The following is a 20,373-nucleotide window of genomic DNA, read 5'->3' on the forward strand; positions in this document are numbered from 1 at the left end:
CCGGGTTCTCCAGTTTCCTCCCACCTCAAAAAACAGGCAATTTTGGTAAATTGATCACTCCAAATTGTACTTAGGTGTGAGTGTTTGTGTGAGGGAGTGGTAGTTTGTATTTCCTGTGGCCCGCCATGCCCTGGCGACGCGCCTGGGGTGTACCCCGCCTCTGCCCATAGTCAACTGGGATAGGCTTCAGCAACACTCGTGACCTGCGAGGAGGAAGGATAAAGCGGCTTTACACCAAAATCGATGGATGGATAGAAATATGTAACATAAACTAGCAGATTTGACTTTCTCAGAGTGTTGGATTATCCGTGAGCCCTATGAATTTGATGATTCTACATCAGATGTGGAACATGAATTACTTGGATCCAGAACACTCTGATGTGCGGCGCTGCAGAACGCACGGGGAAGTCTGCATGCGTCATTTTAGTTGAAGCATTCTAAACGCTAACCATGACGTTTCAAGGGAACAGCCTGCCTCAGGAAAACATTTAGTTAAAGCACATGCTGAACTGTTCGAGTAATCTGACCGACAGACAGACAGACAGACAGACAAGCTGATTATTGCAGTAGTTAGTATAAATGCTTTTCAACACATAGACCAGAAACCCCACCTGTGCATGTTCAAAAGCTATTTCATTTCGAGCCTGCTGGATGTATAAACCGGTAATAACATTATCCCAGAGTAGCATGTTCTGTGCAGGACTATGTTGAGAGTCAGGCCTGCTGGCAGCTAACAGACGTAGCTGAGCGCTCCTGTAACAGCCGGTTGCTGCCTTGCTCCACTGCCTACTGCCCAAACTCCTGACGTCCAACAGGCAGTTTATTAAACCCTTAATCCACTCAGAGGGTTCACCGAGCAGGTCACACTTTTGAAAGCATCCTTTCCCTTCCACGAACCCCCTTCCACCACCCCTCCATTCAGTCCCGTCTGCCGATACCGCCACTAAAGCGGCAGCTCCTCTTCATTTCCCTGTGTCCTCGCAGCAACGTGCGATCTTTCATCATGTGTGATTTGTATTTGCTGACTCCCACCATAAATCGGACTTCGTTGACCTCCTCTAATTGATGAGGTAAGCTCCCACTCTGCACCTCCTCCTACTCCAGGAGTTTCTCTCACCCAGAGGTTTATCTCTTACCCACCGCCAGCGGAATAATGCCCCTGTGGAGAATGTAGTGCACTGTGCACATTCCTGAAGGTTTGTTTGTGCTGCCTGTAAATTAAACACTAAGGAATAGTCACTTTAGTCAACGGGTTAAGGTACATCCTGCAGATTATAATGCAATATAACAATTGGACATGTATTCATCCGCGTTTACCCTTTGTCTCAATGCACATCCCAAAGGTTAGTGCACAGCATGCCGGTGTGTACAGTGTCAACATCCTGCTGTAACCTTATTAAGTCATGCATCTGGCACAGCACTGACGTTGAGCAGATGCATGCAAGCGTGCAAATAATCCCCATCTTGACGCAAGACAAACGTCTTGAGAGAGAAATTAGTGGATGGGAATTTAAACCTGACCTCCCCCTCTATTTTTCTCCATGTGATCGATTACAATGCTTGCTGACGGGAGCTCACCTGATCCCTCACCCCTCCGGGTCTTACACCCAACTTTAAACAGGTGAATAGAATCACTCTGGGTGACAGTGACAGCAGATATTGACAAATTGTGTCCTTCTTTATTGGCAGAAAACAATATGGTCTGGTAAAATGAGTGTAATTGCGCTGACAGCCGGCTGTTATTCATTGCTACCACTGATTAAGTAACCATGGCTGCTTATGAGCATTTTAAAAAACTATTTTTCGATCGATTCTGGCTGAGGAGCAGAGAGTTCACTCACAGGCCCGGCACAGAGAGCAGAGGGAGTTCCGCTATTTAAATGTGTATTCCCCAGACCCGACTGGAAGCCAACACCAGCCTCTGTGAGCCATGGGATGAAGACCCACATGAAGCTGCTGCTGCCCCCTGAGTCCCATAGACCAAAGCCACACGAAACACATGGAAAATAATTTGCAGTTTATCTCACAGTTTCCTGTTTTTTTCCCCTCCACAAACCGACCACCATCCTCCCGTCATCATAACATTGCAGTGGGGGGGGGGGGGGGGGGGGGAAGCAGTTTCCTCCTCTTCTCATTATTCCTGTTTTTCTTTCTGCCTCATAATAACCATTTAATTGAGGAGGTCAAGCCTGCGTGCACATGACATGTTCCTGTTGCTTTGTGTTTTGCCGAACAATCCCCGGTAGGCTTACAGAGTCCTCAAGGCGTCCTTTGAAACAGTGGCGATGATGGGACGTGGTGGGTGAGTGCGAGGCTGTACGGAACTCCTGATGCGAACATGTGATAATAGAAATGTACTGACTGTTACAGAGCAGACCAAACATAAGCACCGGCTACACGACTGTGCTGAACTCTCATCCTATTATTCTTGGTGCTGTGGTCGTGTTCCCTCAGCAGGCTTTGTGCAAAAGAGGTGAGAACGCCACATTAAGGCCTAAACTGGATTCAAAAGAGGCCTCAGACGTCAGGCTCCTGCTGAATACGCATGAATATTAATCCACATCATCCAGGCTGGTGAACATAACATTCAGTGCAGGAGATTAGCTTAATATGAAACTCAGCACGCCCTTACACCGGGTCATCACTGCACGGAGCGCCAGTCGTTGCCATGGAGCTGGAAGAAGCATTGAAGCCAGTGTGTTCTGAGCAGCGGCAGGAAAGAGAGTGTGGTCTGTTTAAACTCCGGCTGGACTCTATTTGGGCTCGGATGACCTTTCTCAGGAATAAAACATGATCTATTTCTTGTTCCCGTCCACAAAAACAAGGGATTTACGACAGAAACATAGACACATTGGTTGGTTCTTGGCCCTGGCTAAACTGCAGAGCATCAAGTGAACTTTTGCATTGCTTCTGGGGACAAAAACATAATGAGAAACATATTTTCCTGCTTTAAATATAAACATCTGGCATAATTGAATCTTAATTTTAGAACAAAATATTAATAACACATAACAAATAATATGATAATATTTGGTCTTCTTTTTATTTTATTTTTTTACAGAGCTTTTGCCTTAACGATCCACTTAATTCTCAGCTTCTCTTTCCACAGAGCAGTGGAACAGTTTTTACATTAAGGGAGGAGATGCAATAAAAACATTTACACATTATTCTAATGTGTGGCATTTACCATCCACATGCCATGCCGTATCAAATTCACCACAAATGCATTCGATACACACACAAATCTTTGCATTCAACCTGTAACGCTTGATGGGATTTCCATTAACACCGCTCCCATTGGACCACATCTGTTCTTACCATACATCTAACATGGAACAACTGGCCTGATGTTATATGATATGTCTTTGTACAATGTCTCTGCGTGGGGGGAATTGTGTTTTATGACTTCTCTGTGGGGCAGCTGTGTGTTGGTTTGTGAGGGAGTGTTTGCATGCATGCGTACAGTATACATATGTGTGTGTGTGTGTGGGAGGGAGGGAGGAAGTGCAGCAGGAGTTTGCGACCCAGACAAGGCCTCGCTGTTCTTCAGGTCTCCAGTCCGTCCTGAGTGTAGGAATGCATAGCCTGAGGAGGAAGGCGTGGCTCCCAGCACTCCCTTACTGTCCACCTGTTTCTCGGCTTAGCTTTCAGGCAGACACAGGACAACAGTAGACTGCAGGACACAGCCACTGTGTTATGGAAACAAAACAGCTGTTATTGGAACTTGTCTTATCACAGAATAGCCGTGACGTGTTCATGGCCTGTCTTTTATTTTGAGAAAGAAAACGTTTCGAGCTTTCTCGCTGAGATGTGGTCGATGTGGCTTTATGCTGAATCCACCTAAAAGCAGCTCCACAGGTCACAGAGGAACATACATTCTGTTGCACTCATACCTTCAGGCTAGCTGTTTGCCCTTGCTTCAGGTGTTTATGCTAAGCTAAGCACACTAACGCTCAACTCTGAAGAGTCTTTATAAAGCAAGCGTGTTTGTTGTGTACATTGAGGACCGTCATTTACCTCCATCAAGAACCCATTACATTACATTTTACATTACAATACTTTGCGTGCAGAGTCACAGAAATCAAGGATTTCCCCCTATCTGTGCAGAGTTTGTACGTTCTGCCCGTGTCCACATGGGTTCTCTCCGGGTCCTCCGGTTTCCTCCCACCTCCAAAAACATGCAATTAGGTGAATTGATTACTCCAAATCAATAGTGTATGAGTGGGCGCATGAATGGTTAGTCTGTTTCTGTGTGGCCCCCCACGATGCGCTGGCGACGCGTCCGAGGTGTACCCCGCCTCTCGCTGTGATAGGCTCCAGCAACTCCCGGGAAAACACAGCGGAAAAGCGGCTGCAGCTTCTTGTCTACAAGAAAATTAATGACGGATGGTTTCCCCCTCTTTCTTCATCAGTTTGTGACAAGCATTTTTTTCAACTTTTCCATCTACACCAGTGGTCCCCAACCTTTTTCCTGCCACGGACCGGTTTCATGGCGGGCAATTTTTTCGCGGACCGGGGGGGGCGGGGGGTAATTAAATAAAAAGCATGAAAATTCACAGGCGAATGACGTTGGCGAAAATCCGGTCGTTTTTCAAAATAAAACACCTTTTCGATGCTAATAATCGATACAACGGAAATTGTACACATTAGTTATTCTTTCTGTGCGGCCCGGTAACCGGTATCGGACCGGTACCGGGCCGCGGCCCGGTGGATAGGAACCACTGATCTACACACAGACTATCTGGAGGATTTTAATGACTGGGTTAATGTTAATATTGGACTGGATCACTGGAAGCAAAGAAACAAAGAGTGATTAAAAGCCAACCTTTCCAGACGCGTCTGCTGAAGTCCTGAAACATTGCATTCACAGTGACAATGACGTGATAAATGACGTGATAAAATAAAATGAAACCACTTTCTGTACAATGGTGCCATCTCAATGTTTAATCATTAAGAAGGGGAGTCAGTCCATGAAGCATTCCATTCTCCGCCTGTAGAGACGCTTTTGTTCAAAATGAACACTTCTGTGCAGAGGAGTCAAAGGTAAAGAAGGAAACGTTTGAAGGGAGGTTGGGTTTGATCTGGCTGTGAGCCTAGAAGACTGATAACCTTGGGCGTAAGCTCTTGGTCTGAAAGATAGAGCTGCTCCAACCAACCAAAAATGGTTAAATGATTATTATTCATTCAGTGCAGCATATAAGTCCACTACAGGTCTCTAGGGGAGTGGCGGGGGGGGGTATCTCTGGGGAATAACACATGCTTGACCTTTATCTGGAGCTCAATCACAGCAGGACTCTCCCTGTGTTTATCCCTCGGACCACACTCGTCTGCGATTGGCTGCCGCATGTGTTCTAAAGGTCAGGAGTGCATTTCACCTTTAGTCAAGACACATTAACTCAGAACGTGATACTTAACAAGCTAGTGAAGCTCACACCATCACTTGTCTACACTGTTTACTAAAGCAGCAGGTCTCTGTCTGTGGAACACAAGCTGCACGGCCTTGATGTGCGCGCAGCAGAAAACACACACTGAAGGCCACACTTTAGTGTATCTAACAGAACGGTATTGTCTTTGGAGATGGAATACTATGAACGGATCGGGAATATTGGTTTACAATTGCCGCTATGAGTGTCATGTTGCTGCATTGACAAGCCGAGTGATCCTATTCCAATTTACATCACCTAATCTAGTTATTAGGAGCCCCCCTATTCCTCACCCTGCACATATAAGGCAGTAAATCTGATGCATGTTGGTGCATCACCAAGTCTAATGTAATCAGGTGGACAGACCATTGAATGATGACACAATCTGAAGGGTAACTGCAGTAAATCTAACCAGCAAACACAATGCAATCACTCGTCCTCCCTCCTGTGGTAAACGGAGTTGATATGACTTACAGCGCTCCTCATAGAGCCTCCTTCCTGTCTGTGTAACGTATGGCCTGTCTGGTTGCCCGGCCCCTGCATCTTCACCAGCCGTCCCGTAGACTTCCTATAAACACTTGGAGGATTTCTTTTCCTGTCTCCATTTGATCGGTTGTTTGCAGCAGATCCTCTGAAACCACATGGTGCCCTTTTGTTTATTACTGAGCTTGCATGACCCCCCCCCCCCCCCCCCAAAACAAAAATGAGTGCAGGAACATAAAGGATGGTTTATATTAAAGGCATGTGTGTTGGTTTTCAGCAGCCTAAGCTGTGGTCCATGTCGATGTTTGTTGTGAGTGTGGCAGATGGTTCAGACCGGATTGGTGGTAGAAAAACAACACATTGTACAGTTTAGGCTTCTGCATGTGTTCTAAAGGTCACTGTTTACTGAAGCAGCAACAGGTAGCCCTTCATTAAGGGACTGGTGTTAGACCATGGGGATACTACTGAGGCCATCCATGCTGCATGTGTGTGTTCAGCCAGCTCTCATTCCGGAGTGTGTGCGCCCCCCTCCTCATTGTGTGTGAATTCAGAGCCAAGCTCTTTGTTTCCTACAATAAATGGAGCTGTGCTCTACAGACCTGCACATTTTCCACTCAACTGAATGGCCCTCTCAGATCATTAGATGCCCATTCATTAGCAAAGGAACACTGGTAGGGACTCAACAGTAAGGCAAATCCCAAGGGGCCTCTCCGGAGGGGGGGGGCACCGTCCTGCACACGGTGGTCTGTAACACAGTGGGCGAAAAAAACGTAGGTATTGCACCTGAGATGTTCCTAGTTGCTCTAGTCCATCCTATTTTAAGGGTTTACCCATCTCCTTTGCTAACTTCTGTTAGCAATTTACCCATAAATATCTGTAACTATGTGATGGATGACTATTTTTCACTGCGTAAAGCACAATACTACACAATCTGCATACTCCTCGAGCATTTGGAACTCGTACAAGTAGGCTTCTACTGGTTCTGAATCTGTTGGTGGGGCTGTCACTGATACGGTAAGTACATCCGTATCAGAGGACGTAAGGTGGACAATCTCCTCCTGGGGCCAAATGTTGATGTTCACAATCTGATTGACTCGTTCGTCCTGATTTGATTTTAGCGTTATGACTGCACGGTTATGAGATCGAAAAGAGAGACCACGGTGGAGATTTTGTGTAAACTTAGGAGCAAAACGGGGAAGGATGGAAACTCCCAGAATTTGCCGTGCTCAGGCATGCCTAGAAAAATGACAGCTCACTACGCTTTGTTAACAAGCCCACCTAATAACTAGGCGGATGTCTTACACAAGACTCCTGTGATTTTCCTGCTGACTAAAGATTTCCAGTCAAAGGCATCTGACTACATTTAAATTAGACCTATACAAAGGAGATTCACAATCAATTCAGTGGGAATAAAGATCTTTATGGTTCTTGTATGAAACAGAGACAGTGCTAAAGCCACACAGTTAGCGTTAAAGCCTTTTGGCGCTGACTGTGACCATTTCGCTAGAACCCTGAGGAAATCCCTTCGATAATATTGGGATGAAAACGGGTGTCATCCTTCCTACAGACTTAGAGGTAATCACCAGATAGGATAGTTTCATCTAGTCCTCTGTACAGTTTAGTCCGAGCCTAAACAAACACGATCAGGGTGGAGCTTCCTGCTGGAATCCTGAGAGACGACATCTCAGCCCAACAAATTCAAGGAGACTCCAGCTGTAACCGCGGCTACGTAGACGCTCTTCAGTGATAAGACCAAAAGACATGGCAACAAAGGGTAAAGACAAAGTGTGGGATAGCAGGGACTCCATCAAGGTCTTTGGATACTGAGCTATTTGCAAATATCATAATCATCTGTTGTTAATTTTGCTTCGGACTACTTTACATTTTAGATAGATACAGGCATATGATCTCTCTAATCAGCATGCCTGGCGCTTACCATTGGCTTTGAGGCCCACACAGAGAGTGGCCATATAGCGAACACCAACATTTGAGTGCAGGGCCAACAAAGAGGTCGTAATGAAAGAAGCCTCTTTCTCTCGATCGCTCCCTGCACAGCCGTTTCCACCGGCCGCTCTTGCTCATTCACTCTTGGCAAAGCGGAGCTGGAGAATAGCCGCCTCCTTGTCAGTTCCACTAGGGGTTGCCAGGACGAGACACTTGTAGGGATGCCCCTGTGCTGTGTGCGCTGTGTGTGCCAGCTGAGTGGACGAGATGGAGAGGACCAGCAGACGGTGTCGGGTGGTGTGGATACCAAGGGAGTGCAGAAACAGACTGCAGACCAGCGATTATGGGACACAGCTTTTGATGGAGGATGCATGGAATCTCCATTGTGTCTTTCTATGCGTTTTAAAGAATTCTATTGCATTCCCATTATCCAGCATTATCCAATGACTTCATATCACAGACTTGATGGTTATAGTTTCCTTATCAGTTTATTGTTAAGCAATAAGCACGTTTAACATTTCTCCATCACTTAATTTATTTAGACTTGTATGTTTTAACTCACCATTACCGTTTACCACTTACCTTAAATGTTTGAAGTCTTTATCTGTTAGTGATTTAAACCATCCGCCCCATTCATTGTCTGTTTATATTTGCAGGTCACGAGGGTCTGGATCGTATCCCAGCTGACTTTGGGAACGAGGCAGGGTTCACACTGGACAGTTCACCAGTTCACCAGTTCTTCACAGGGCCAACAAAAGAAAGACCAACAAACCACTAATTCATGTCCACATTTTGGAAAAATTATAGTTTCTAATTCTCTTCAATTCCATATTTCTAGACTGGAAGGAACACCCGAGGGTTCCTATGCAGACATATGGAGAACATGCAAGTTTCACATAGAAAGGAATTAGAACCCAGAACATTTAAGCTGTGAAATGACAGTGATAGCAATCACACCACCATGCCATAGATTTGTCCAGCACTTATGGCTAAAAAACTACTCATTACTGAATTTAATCCTCATCATATTTTGCTATTCCATCTGAAATAATGCAATGTAGGCTGCAAATCAGATTCTTCATGGCATCAGAGAGGAATTCACCTTGTTTTTGGTGCAGAGGACGAGAACAGCAGCTGATGCTAAAATGATAGAAAACATACGTGCAATGCCAGCCACAGAACAAACGCAAGCGAGCACAAAAATAGAAATCCACATTAAAGATGAACTATATTTTACACCTACTAGGATGCAAATGAAGGCTGTTGGCCGTGACTAGGGACAGAGACGCATCATTGCTGTTCCATTTAAAGCAGCAGATGGCCAACTGTGCTAGACCCAGGGAGTTCTTCAGGTCATATGTGAGCGGAAACAGACCTGCAGGGGAGCATTTAGGTTTAGAAGGTGTTTTGAATATATGTTTCTGTGCATGAGTGCATGCATGTGGGAGGGCATGCCCTTTAACATCTGGCAACATGTGTCTTCCATTAGTTTTTTGAATTCTTTGACAGCTGTGGACCTTTGGGAACATTACTCAGGCCTTACCTGGTCTCTTTTCTCTGGTCCCCTGAAGTGAACAAAAACACACACACACACACACACCTTCACCATGTCTGCACCACACACTGTCCTGATGTGAGGCAGCCTGAGAACAGCCATGTCTCGATTCCATGTTGCTGGGCCAACTTACAACACTGCTGGGAGCTGAGAGGAATAATTTGTTCCAGAGAAATCCCAGATCAGGTCCAGTATTTTTAGTTTGGAGGGATGGGAGCGCTGAGCTTTTGGCCATTTTTAGAGGAGGTCTTTCTCTGTAATTTTTTCACTTTGACTTTTTCTTCTGTGCTATGATATTGTACTTTTAACCCATTGTTTGGATAATGCATCGTAAATATAATGTCCCTTTATAATCCAGCAAGAGCTTACTCATGAAAAGACAAGTAGAAGAAGAAAGAACGTAGCGAGGATCGGAGAGAGAGAGAGAGAGAGAGAGAGAGAGAGAGAGAGAGAGAGAGAATTACACTGCACTTCCAGCTCCCCCACTCGTGAGAAAGTCCTAGCTCCCTGAGTGAGCCGGCCATTCAATCAGATCTGGACAAACTAGCCAGTGGCGCTTCATTATCTCGAGGATCTCCACGCTGCTGCCTTGAAGTTTTCAAAGTGAGATTAAATTGCATTGATGGCGAAGGAGGGAGTATAGGAAGCAGTTGTGTGCGATGTGAATGGTGGCCTCCTAATTAAATGCTATGCAGAGTTATGGGGATTCCCAGAACTGGATTAAATGTGTGGAGGCTTCACTGTTGATGTCCTCACAGGCAGGCAGGTTCAAATGAAATGGCTAGTCATAGGATTTTGTCTGCAGTCTTGCAGAAACGTGACTCTTTTCCATCTCTTTTCCATCTCTTTTACAGCCTGGAACAGCTTTCCACACAATCTGGATTCCTATCAGTAATATCTCCACAACTTGCACATATGTTGACTCTGTAACAGGACAAGAGAACGTAGGTTAGAGTCAATTCAATCTGGAATGTTGAAGCAGGTCATTTGAAATTGAAAAAAAACAGCCGCAGGGAGAAATATGTAGGGAAGTGCATCTCATACCGGCGGCGGAGATTCATACGTTGAAGTCCCATCAAAGCAGTGAAATTGTTGCTCTTGTTGACCCGAAGTGGCTCCGCAATCACACTGATGGCTCTTACGAGGATTTTAGATGTTAAAAATGGGAAGACCATTAGTTTCCCTGAGGAAACACACCTCCGTCTGTAAGCAAGAGATATACATGCACTTTTTTTCCCCTTCACAGCGATCAGATGGATGGATTCCTTGTTAGTAATTATCAAAGCTTTTCAGCAGTCTGAGCTTTTGTCCCGAGCTGGAACTGAGCCAGCTGTTCCACTTTTACAGAATGCATTAGAAAGGCACAAACCCTGATACTGAAATCGGCCTCGTGTTGCTGTGTTGTGAGGGTTTGATTGTTCATAGGTGCGGACTGTAGGGCTTCATTTGAATGCATGCAGGTTTGATTTACACTCAGAGATAAATGACAAATTCTCGGATGGAAACCCCCCCGAATGTGAGCCACTTTAGGGATTCAGAGGAGCGACTATATCAGACTATAAACCATATGTTTATGGGTTTGTTCATAAAGGTTACAATTGAGAGTCTCTGTCTGGGGTGTGGAAAGAAATGTGTGGATCAAAGACAAATAGCAAGTCTGGTCTTTGCAGTAACATGGAGGATTTTCATGGGTGCAGCCTGAAAGCAAACAATCCACACAAACTATGTGTTAAATCTGATTAAAGATATGTTGAAACAGTCGCTTCATTCATATTGATGTCTCAAACTTTGCCTGTTTGAATGTTTACATGGGCACAATAATTGAATCCTTTCTGCATTTTCAGGGGATTATGAAATCTCATCATAAAGACGATTACTATCATTAACATGGAATGAAAATCGTGCAAAAATCGGTATCATAGACTAACAACAGAAAGTTAATTTTATTTCCTCTGCCCAATTTCATGCATTTCCCCCTTTCTGGCTGTGTGTCAGTAGAGTTTTTCTGTCCACACAAGCGTTGAGATTTAACACGTACAGTGTGCGCCATCTGCTGTTCATTACGGCTTCTACAGAATTATAACTAATGATCCCTTTTAAATCATGTCATACCAGCAGAAACGCCTACACTATTATGGCTGAGGACAGATTTCATTGCTTTATGAAAGCCGTTTTCAAAACGACAGTACTGAAATCAATAAAAAAAATAATGATTTCAACCATTTTCGTGAGAAAGAACAAATGTAAAAAAAAAAAATCACCATGTGTCAGTAAAGAGTGTTAAAGGGTGGAACGACAGTTCATAGAAAATTAAAACAAATAGTTCTGTGAATGTTTTGGAAAAAATGTAAAATCAAATTATAATAGGGAAATATTGTTTATAAGGTTAGAAGATAATATGTGTGTATGTATGTATTTTCAGTTTATATATATATATATATATCGTAATTTCCTAAAGAATTGGATTGCTATAAAAATGTATTGTTTACTGACATAGTCCTGAAGAGAAGGGAGAAAATGAAAAGTTTTGGGCAAGTTATTGTAAGTGAACCGCAATAAAATTCGTTCATTCGTTCATTTGTTCATTCATTTTGGTTGTGTGTGTTTACTCATTTAGTGATTTAATGCCTATTTCCTCAGTTATCATCTGCATTAGAATAGTTTTATTTATTTCAGTTTTAAACATATATTCAAGCACAATAAGCTAATTTTTCCCCCCTAAAGAAAGTGGTTAACTGTCTCTTTCAAACTTCATGATCGTGCTTACAGTAATCTTCCCCAAGAGGGCGCTCGTCTGTCAAACATGAGCATCTACTGAGGAAAATGTGCAACTTTAATAGTCTCGTTTAAAAGATGTGAAACGTTACACAATAAAAAAGGAGTCAAATCTAAATAATTTCAAGTAAACAATAAAAAGTGGGCTACATGTCTTCCTTTGTGTACATTTTTATTATTGTATTGTTCTGGTATAAAGTTTGATGTGCGATAAATACGACAGGGGGCGCTGCAAGCCGTGTTTTGTTGAAGACAATTTTATTTAAAATGTTCAATAACAACTTTTCACGATAAAATACTCACAACGGAATGTTTTACATCCAGCAGACTTTTTCTGCTACGTTTCTATAACTTATTTACTGTGTCGACAGAATTTGCACTCACGCACACGCGCATAGAGACCGTGGAGCAGAATTCACCCGCTGGCTATTTCAGTTTAACGAGTCTTTTTTCTTTTTTCTTTTTTTTAACCTATCGATTCCATCTCTTTCACGTGAAGTTCCCCTCTTCAATCACATTTGAATGACAACAGGAGTCTGTGGGAGGCTGGGCTGGCAACGTTTCAACTGGCTGAATGGAGTGGGCGCTGTGGGCACCGGTGGAAAAAACGCTGCGTAAAATGCATCGTGGGATCTCACTAGATCTGCATTAAGTGACCTATGCTGATCCCAGTTCCAGACCGTGACCGGAGCCGTTTGATAATAACCGGACCTGAAAGCTGTCGTGTTTTGGACAGACAGTCCCCGGATGCCGTCAGCGCCGCGTGTTTACGCAGTGAACAGGTAAATGCAAATATAAAGAGAGAACACCCTGAGCGCTGAGGTATGCGTGCGTGCGTGCGTGCGCTTCTTGACTGGCGACAAGGGTTTCACCGCGACTTTGCCTGGAGCGCAAGGGGGGGGGGGGGGGGGGGGGGGGGTGTTAGAGGGAGGGGGTGCAGTGGCGTGGACGTGGAGCCAATGAGGAGCCAGAGTCCATCCCAGCGCTCTATAACTATGTGCCACTGAGCCCCACCGGTGCCACATGCAAGAGTCTGCAGCCGGGAGAGCTTCACGGGATTACAGGTCTTCCAAAGCTGTGCGTCCAAAGAGCACTCACACGCATTAGTCCTTTTGTTTTGTGCGCTCCACAAACAATCCGCCGGTGGAGCTTTTTATTATTATTTTTATTTTATTCTGGAGGTGCTGCTTTCACCATGAGCACCGGACAGATTTATGAAAAGAAAGTTGCGTGTATCTTGACCGATCTTCCAGGATCTATGAGTTGCCATCCGAACTCCAAGGACTCTCCAACTCTTCCCGAATCTTCGGTGACAGACATGGGCTACTACAGCGGACAGACGGCCCACGGCCAGCACGAATACTACCAGAGCCAAGCGTACGGACAGCCCATGAACTCTTACCACCATCAGTTCAATCTGAACGGCATGGGAGCCGCTGGAGCGTACGTCACCAAGTCCGAATACAGCTACACGAACAGCTACAGACAGTTCGGACATTACAACAGAGATCACCTGCAGGCCTCGCCTCCAAACTCAGGTAAATGATGAGATCATCACCAGGGAAGCTGTAGTCCTGTTTGGGGGCAATGTTACCTGCGCCTCGAGATAAAGACTGATAAAGTGTCACAAAGAGCCCTGACAGCACAACGCGGGCATTTACTAATGGATTGAACATATGTGCAGGTTTTTATTTTGCTTTTGGGGAGAATTTGTGACACAAATTGGAGGAAAAAACAAATTGCAATGTGACGTGTTGGCTTCAACTTGCATCTTTACTGCATCTGTGTGTTCATAAACGCGTCTCGGTTACAAGAGATCATTCATCCGTCTGTATATTTTATTTATTATAATTATTATAATAATAATTATTATTATGTAGATATCAATAAAACATAATATTGTTTCTTCAGACGAAGCTACGGTGGTTGTGCGTTAACAGGCCGTATGGGAGGAGGCCGACCATTAACAGCTATACTTACAAACAATCATGGTTTGATAATGTTTCAGCTAATATTACTCCTCTTATCAAAACCTTACAATTGCTGGAAAATCCGGCTAAATTAAATGATCCTGCCGGACGGTTTTGGAGTGAAAAGTCATATATTTCTTCAGCCTTCTCTCTCCATTTGAATGGCTAAACATTTGTAAACACAATTTCCATTTGATCTTTTTTTTTTGTCATTACGATGTCACTTTTATTTTGTTAAACTCGTTATTCATCCAGTGTTTCCTTCTATGGTGTATTAATATGCTGTCATTTTTTAGTGAAAGAAGAGCCAGAGCCTGAGGTGCGCATGGTAAATGGAAAGCCAAAAAAGATTCGCAAGCCGAGGACGATCTATTCCAGCTACCAGCTCGCCGCTTTGCAGAGGCGCTTCCAAAAGGCGCAGTATCTGGCGCTTCCCGAGAGAGCGGAGCTGGCGGCTCAGCTTGGCCTCACTCAGACACAGGTGAGCTGCCTGACCTGGTAATTTGGTAACGGACAAGTGTTTTTTTTGCAGGCCACTCCAATATGACAAATAATAAAATAAAAAATAGTCGCCAATGCGTAATTACGCACAGTAGATTCTGTTTTTTCTCTGTTTGATTAATGTGATTATACGATTTAAATTAAATGAACATTATAAATACGCAAATGTGTTGTTGCAATATACTTCTTTAAGTCTGTGTTTTCAACTCGCATGCAGGATATATTTTTAACGACATTGCGCACATACATTTAGACCGTTGATTTAATGTCCACTTTCTAATTCTCCCAGGTAAAAATATGGTTCCAGAACCGGAGATCTAAGTTCAAGAAACTGTACAAAAACGGCGAGCTTCCCCTGGATCACAGTCCAAACGCCAGCGACTCAATGGCCTGCAATTCCCCGGCCTCCCCCGCAGTGTGGGAGAACAGCACCCCTCAAAACACCTCGATGAACAGACCTCAAGCACCGCAGCCGACGCACAGCTCGTCGCCGCCATACCTGGAGGATTATAACAACCACTGGTACCAGCAGGGATCGCATCTACAGCTTCCGGGAACCGTACACCACCCAGTCCCACAGCAAAGCGTGGGAGCCGTGTATTAACACTGTTGATCCAAACGGGGTCTCTGCGCATTGACTCTACTGCGCTACGGCTGAGTGGACCAGCAGGCCTGAAGTGAAACGTTGTTCCTGGTTTTTGGATGATCAAGAAACGTTTCAGAACTGGGGTTTCCATTCTCGAAGCACATACGGGATTTCTGATCACTTGTTTGCAGCATAACGGACATCTGGCGCGTGTTTTTTGTTTTGTTTGTTTGTGTTATTATTATTTATCGCTTCTGTTGTATTTTCTTAACTCCTTTCCTAAATGAATATGCAAAGATTTTTTTTTTCTTCTTTTTCTTTTTTAGAATTCGTAGCCTAACCGCGAACCAGACATTGAAACTGTGCAGTTGATCCATGCTACATTCAAATTACGCACGCGGGCTAGTGGGGAGCGCGTCAAGGAAAAACTCAGGTCATATTTATATGGATTTGTACAAAGCGTCGAAGGCTGTAAATATGTGTTTATATACAGAACCACTATGATCATATCTGTTTGAAACGAGACGACGACATGCGCTTCCAAAACAATCTGCATCATATTCATGTAATTAGTCCACTTGTTGCCTTTTTGTCAATTGAATAAAGGTGTTACTTGCATGTTGTGTGTCCATCCTATTTTTAAACACTCTTCAGTCGACTCTTTGAATTGCGCGACCAAATGTAGAGGATTAAAATCCTGCTGCCTGAAAATGTCTTGAATAAAGTTTTCTTTCACTAGAAGCAGCTTTATTCGTAATGCGTACTAATTACATATTCAAATTAATGACTCGTCTGATTGAATATATAATATTGTGATAATAACCACTATATTTATGTTGTTTCATTGTTTATTCCAATGATTTCTTTAGAATTTTAGTCCACAAAACCTGGAGAAACTTGGAAACCTGGAACAACGGCGCGTCTTAGCCAGTTTTCTCTTGTAAGACATTGTTTTGTTAAGGTCATTACTTAACTATCAAATGATTATTTAACTCACTACTGTCTAAAAAAATATTTTTAGTGGAGCAGGTTCAACTGACGCCATGTGGTTTGTTTCCACGCGCCGCGTGCAAAGCACTGCAGTAAGAGGTGCATGGCAAACAAACAGACGTGCTGGAGTCTCTCGGATTTATTACCATTCAGTTGCCTGATAGCGAGAGACAATTCAGCGCGCATGCACAAACTCACGCACACCCAGAGGGGTGTTGACTCTACATCCAGGCGCAGTCGGAGGGGATCTCGCGTGCACATTGCATGTAGGAAAACATTCACGTTTGTTATGTTTTTCTTAATTTATTCATAATGTGTTTCATTTTAGTCAACGTTTTATCAGCTTTTACATTTGCGCTCGATACCATTTACCCAATATTTCACAATGTTCCATTATGTGCGATATAAAATACACCTTTTCTTTTTAATTGCGGTTAATCGAACAGACTCACGTGAAACCTGGAGACGCGATCCTGAATTTATATGAACTAAAATGTAAACAGCAACCAATCTTCACCTTAACTACTGTATTAACTAATGGCAGTGTTATATGCTGCAGAAATACTTGATACAGACTGGGAATGATGATCTCGTCCACATGGACCACCAAAGCGTTATTACGCACTGAGAGAAAATGCACCCACGGCCCCTCTCATAGCGTTTTATAGGCCTTTCTGGTGCTTTTAGTAACCAGAATGGTATGCGCTAAGGACTGAAGGTGTTACAGTGTAAAACTTTACTGCGCCATTGGCTCAGTGAAAATGTTCATCTCAAGACTTAATGTGTCAAGTGTGAGTTCATCTGACGTAAATGGATATTTTGACTCATCTTCCAATTGATTTGCATCAAATATGTAACAAATATGTCACAAATATGTCACAATCATCCATAAATATATACCGATTGTGAAATATTTGATATACAGGTATATAAAATCAATGGCATTAGCATCAAATATATTCAATAGATTAATTGGCCCAAATGCTTTTGGGAGGTGAAATTTAAATCCTGCAAATTCTTTGGAATATGTATTTATTTTATGTGTTTTTGTGTTCAAATATTTTCACCCTCTTTTATTTTAGTATTTAGAATATAAATTCATACATGCCTGACAGACCTGTTTGAGGGACCCAAATTAAAATGAGCAAATTAAAATGTTTTCTAAGTATTTGATTTATTTAAAATAAATTCAGTTGGATTTTTTGGGGGGGCCATATCTGTCAAATGACATGATAATCTGATAATAAATTAAATAATTTATTATCATAATTATGTGCACACAGAATGAACTGAAAAGTGAATTATTTACTTAAATAATTCACTTTTCAGTTTGTGCCAATTAAGATCACATTTTTCCTTTCTTTTGTTGCTGTTTAAATGCTTTCTTTGACACCTGTGGCATTTAATTAAAAGGCTCTTTTACTCCCATTTTACCACATAACATTAAACGTGTTTCAGCGTCACCTCACGTCCCTTTAAGTTTATTTCCCTGAACTCAACACCAGTTGTCCATGGCATCACTCATCATTTCAGTGCGCTGTGCTGATTCGACTAAAGCAACGCGATTACAACTGTCTTTTAATATCAATGAAATCTCATCAAGAGAGCATGTCAGCTCCTCGGAGGCTCCCTCAGCATGTGTGGCCCTTGCTTGTGGTTGTCAGGGGAAACACTCAGGCCGAAGACAAACGTATGTTTGCTACAGGCAACTCTTGTGTGTGTGGGCTGTCCGATGTGTCCATATATGTCGTCTTGAAACATCAACAAGCTTAAGTAGCCATGGAGGTGAACTGTTGAACTTGAATGTGATCCTGCATGGCACAACATCACAGCACCCCAGATAGAGCTGGTGTCCAGGCCTTTATAAGACCCTCTCTGTTTCCCCTACAGCAATCAACAGTGAACTTGTCTCTGGGGTGCAGGAGTATGAGTTGAAAAGAAGGTCGGAGAACTGAACCCATGCAAAGACCTCCAGCAGCTGTCTTACACTCTGCCCTGGTCTGGGCCCAGCTTCAGCTGCATTAGGGATCACTCAGGCTCTCCATTTCGCTGTAAACTGCAGGGATGACCTGAAGGGATAAAGGCATCCTTGACAGCTGTGGACTTGTGAACCCTGGATGACCTCAGGCCAGGGCCGGACCGGGCTGTGGAGCTTCAGTATAGTCATCACATCCTGGAAATCGTTTTAGCGCTTTGGTGCTGCAGAAGTTCTTTTTGACCGATAAAATGAACGATTCTGCATGCAGGTGGATCATCAGAAAGAAAACGGTGAAACTGTGACTGGCAACAAAACAAAACAAAAAGAAAGTCTTCTTAAATGTGTTGTTTTCATTTTAATGTCAGTTCATTCAACCTTTTAAGTGCGTGTGTGTGTGTGTGTGTCTACATGCATGATTCTCAAAACTAAGCCAAGCCTTCCTTCAAATGAAACCAAATCATGCATTCATTCTCTTTAAGAGAGAAGCGACTCACGATTATCTGAGACGTCAGCGCACTCAAGTTAATAACAATAATCACCCCAGAGACCTGCTTGCTCATTCAAACCAAGTGGGATTTAATAACAAGCTATTCTCCTTCATATTTGCTATCCTGCAATTAAAACCCATCAGACGTCTCATTTCTGATAGCTACAATGATCCTCGCCATTGATACAGTCAGACTTGCCTTTATCATTATCCTTCAACCCATCTCCCGTCCTTCCGTCCACTCCTTTCCGCTTGTCCATCACACTGGAAGCCTTTTCACGTTCCCTTCAATCTGCTTGCATGATAATTAGCCATTATTTAAAAGGTCTTCCTGTCTGTCCAACACCTCCAGCCATTATTCTAATCTAATTGCCTATAATTTTCCCTGATGCCTCGTCACATGGTTGAGCAATTCTTGCATCCTCTTTCCCAGGGTTTTCATTTTTAACAAAGCACATAATCACCAGGAATGAACAAAAGGGCACAAGACTGCAGATACATGTATACATTTATATTTAAAGAAGGGAATGCTAATTCAATACAAAGCCATGTCTCCAACAAGATCATCTTGGGGGAATGAAAACCAGAGGCTCTGGTGTGTCTCTGTTCTTCAGAGAAACACCACTGCAAAGCCTCTTAATATGGCGGAACATCTCTGAATGAGGTAAGTCAGGACTGACTGTAGCCTGTATGACTGTGCGTTGGTGTTGCGGGGGCCATGGAAACTTGAATTACTAGTAAAAGGTGCAGCCAGAGTGTCTTTTCTAACATTTTGGAAGCAGCAGCAATGAAAATTGTAAGCAAGAAGGGAAATCCCCGATTCATCCATTCATTCCAAAAAGTAATGAATTGGTATTCGGCGTATTATTATTATTTTTTGCATGTGTGCTATAACCTCTGCTTAAGTCTGCGGTGAAGATTCCACCTTTAAAGATTACATCGCACCTGCCAAAGAAGCATGTTGTATTTTATTTAAAATGTGTAATTGGTTATAGGAGAACTTGCCTCCACCAAAATACTAAATGTCGTTTTTCTATCCCTTGTGTGTGACATCAGACAAATTGTACCCTAATGTTTGCCAGACAACCATGCTCTGCCGGGTGACGCGTGAAAAGGGGAAAAGTGGAGTCAGTGGATGATATAACGCGTGATTCGCTTTCATTAATCAGACACCAGCAAATAATTGAACCAAGAGCATCAGCCAAGTTTGTGCCACGACTGTTTCTGTGTGTTTAACCCGTGTAAGCACCAAAATCAGGGCAGACAAACTATAAATCAGTCGCAGTTTGCTACAGGAAATGTGCGGTCATTTGTCATCTTCCAGTGTCGAGCGGCTCATGACGGGATCGGACTTGCACGTCCTTTTTCCCCAGAGCATGCGTCGGAAGAGAAAGAGAGAGAGATGTGTTGCGTCAAACACTTTTCGATGCTGTCCGTTTTTGAAGTTAAAAACGTTTACAGAATGCAGATAATTGTAGACATGATTAGAAATGATTATTTGGTTAAATTACACATATTTTCCTTTAATATTCAATGAATTAATTGGGAAGTATACGTGGTGTACTCGCTTATATGCGTAAAAGTTACACTGAACCTCACCGCCACGTGCGTAAATGCGCTTTCCCGCATGCCCTTGTGCACCATGTTATCCTTTTTCTCTGAAATGGATGAGCGTGTTCTG

The 20,373-nt window shown here is 43.3% G+C and overlaps 1 protein-coding gene across 1 annotated transcript; it reads left to right on the forward strand.

Annotated features, from left to right (window-relative positions):
• Positions 1-13,215: 13,215 nt before the first annotated feature.
• Positions 13,216-15,838, forward strand: dlx3b (distal-less homeobox 3b). The gene is made up of 3 exons (XM_068754428.1): positions 13,216-13,718; positions 14,447-14,631; positions 14,941-15,838. The coding sequence occupies exons 1-3, from the start codon at positions 13,376-13,378 to the stop codon at positions 15,253-15,255; spliced, it is 843 nt and encodes a 280-aa protein (XP_068610529.1). The 5' UTR covers positions 13,216-13,375; the 3' UTR covers positions 15,256-15,838.
• The last annotated feature ends 4,535 nt before the right edge of the window (positions 15,839-20,373 follow it).

The sequence above is a fragment of the Brachionichthys hirsutus genome, chromosome 21 (genome assembly GCF_040956055.1).
Source record: "Brachionichthys hirsutus isolate HB-005 chromosome 21, CSIRO-AGI_Bhir_v1, whole genome shotgun sequence".
Lineage (NCBI taxonomy): Eukaryota > Metazoa > Chordata > Actinopteri > Lophiiformes > Brachionichthyidae > Brachionichthys > Brachionichthys hirsutus.

Excerpts from the sequence above, each read along its gene's own strand:
- dlx3b (XM_068754428.1), top strand. The coding sequence starts at position 13,376 with ATGAGCACCGGACAGATTTATGAAAAGAAAGTTGCGTGTATCTTGACC. Across the intron at positions 13,719-14,446 it reads GGCCTCGCCTCCAAACTCAG|TGAAAGAAGAGCCAGAGCCT; the intron begins GTAAATGATGAG and ends GTCATTTTTTAG. Across the intron at positions 14,632-14,940 it reads TTGGCCTCACTCAGACACAG|GTAAAAATATGGTTCCAGAA; the intron begins GTGAGCTGCCTG and ends TAATTCTCCCAG.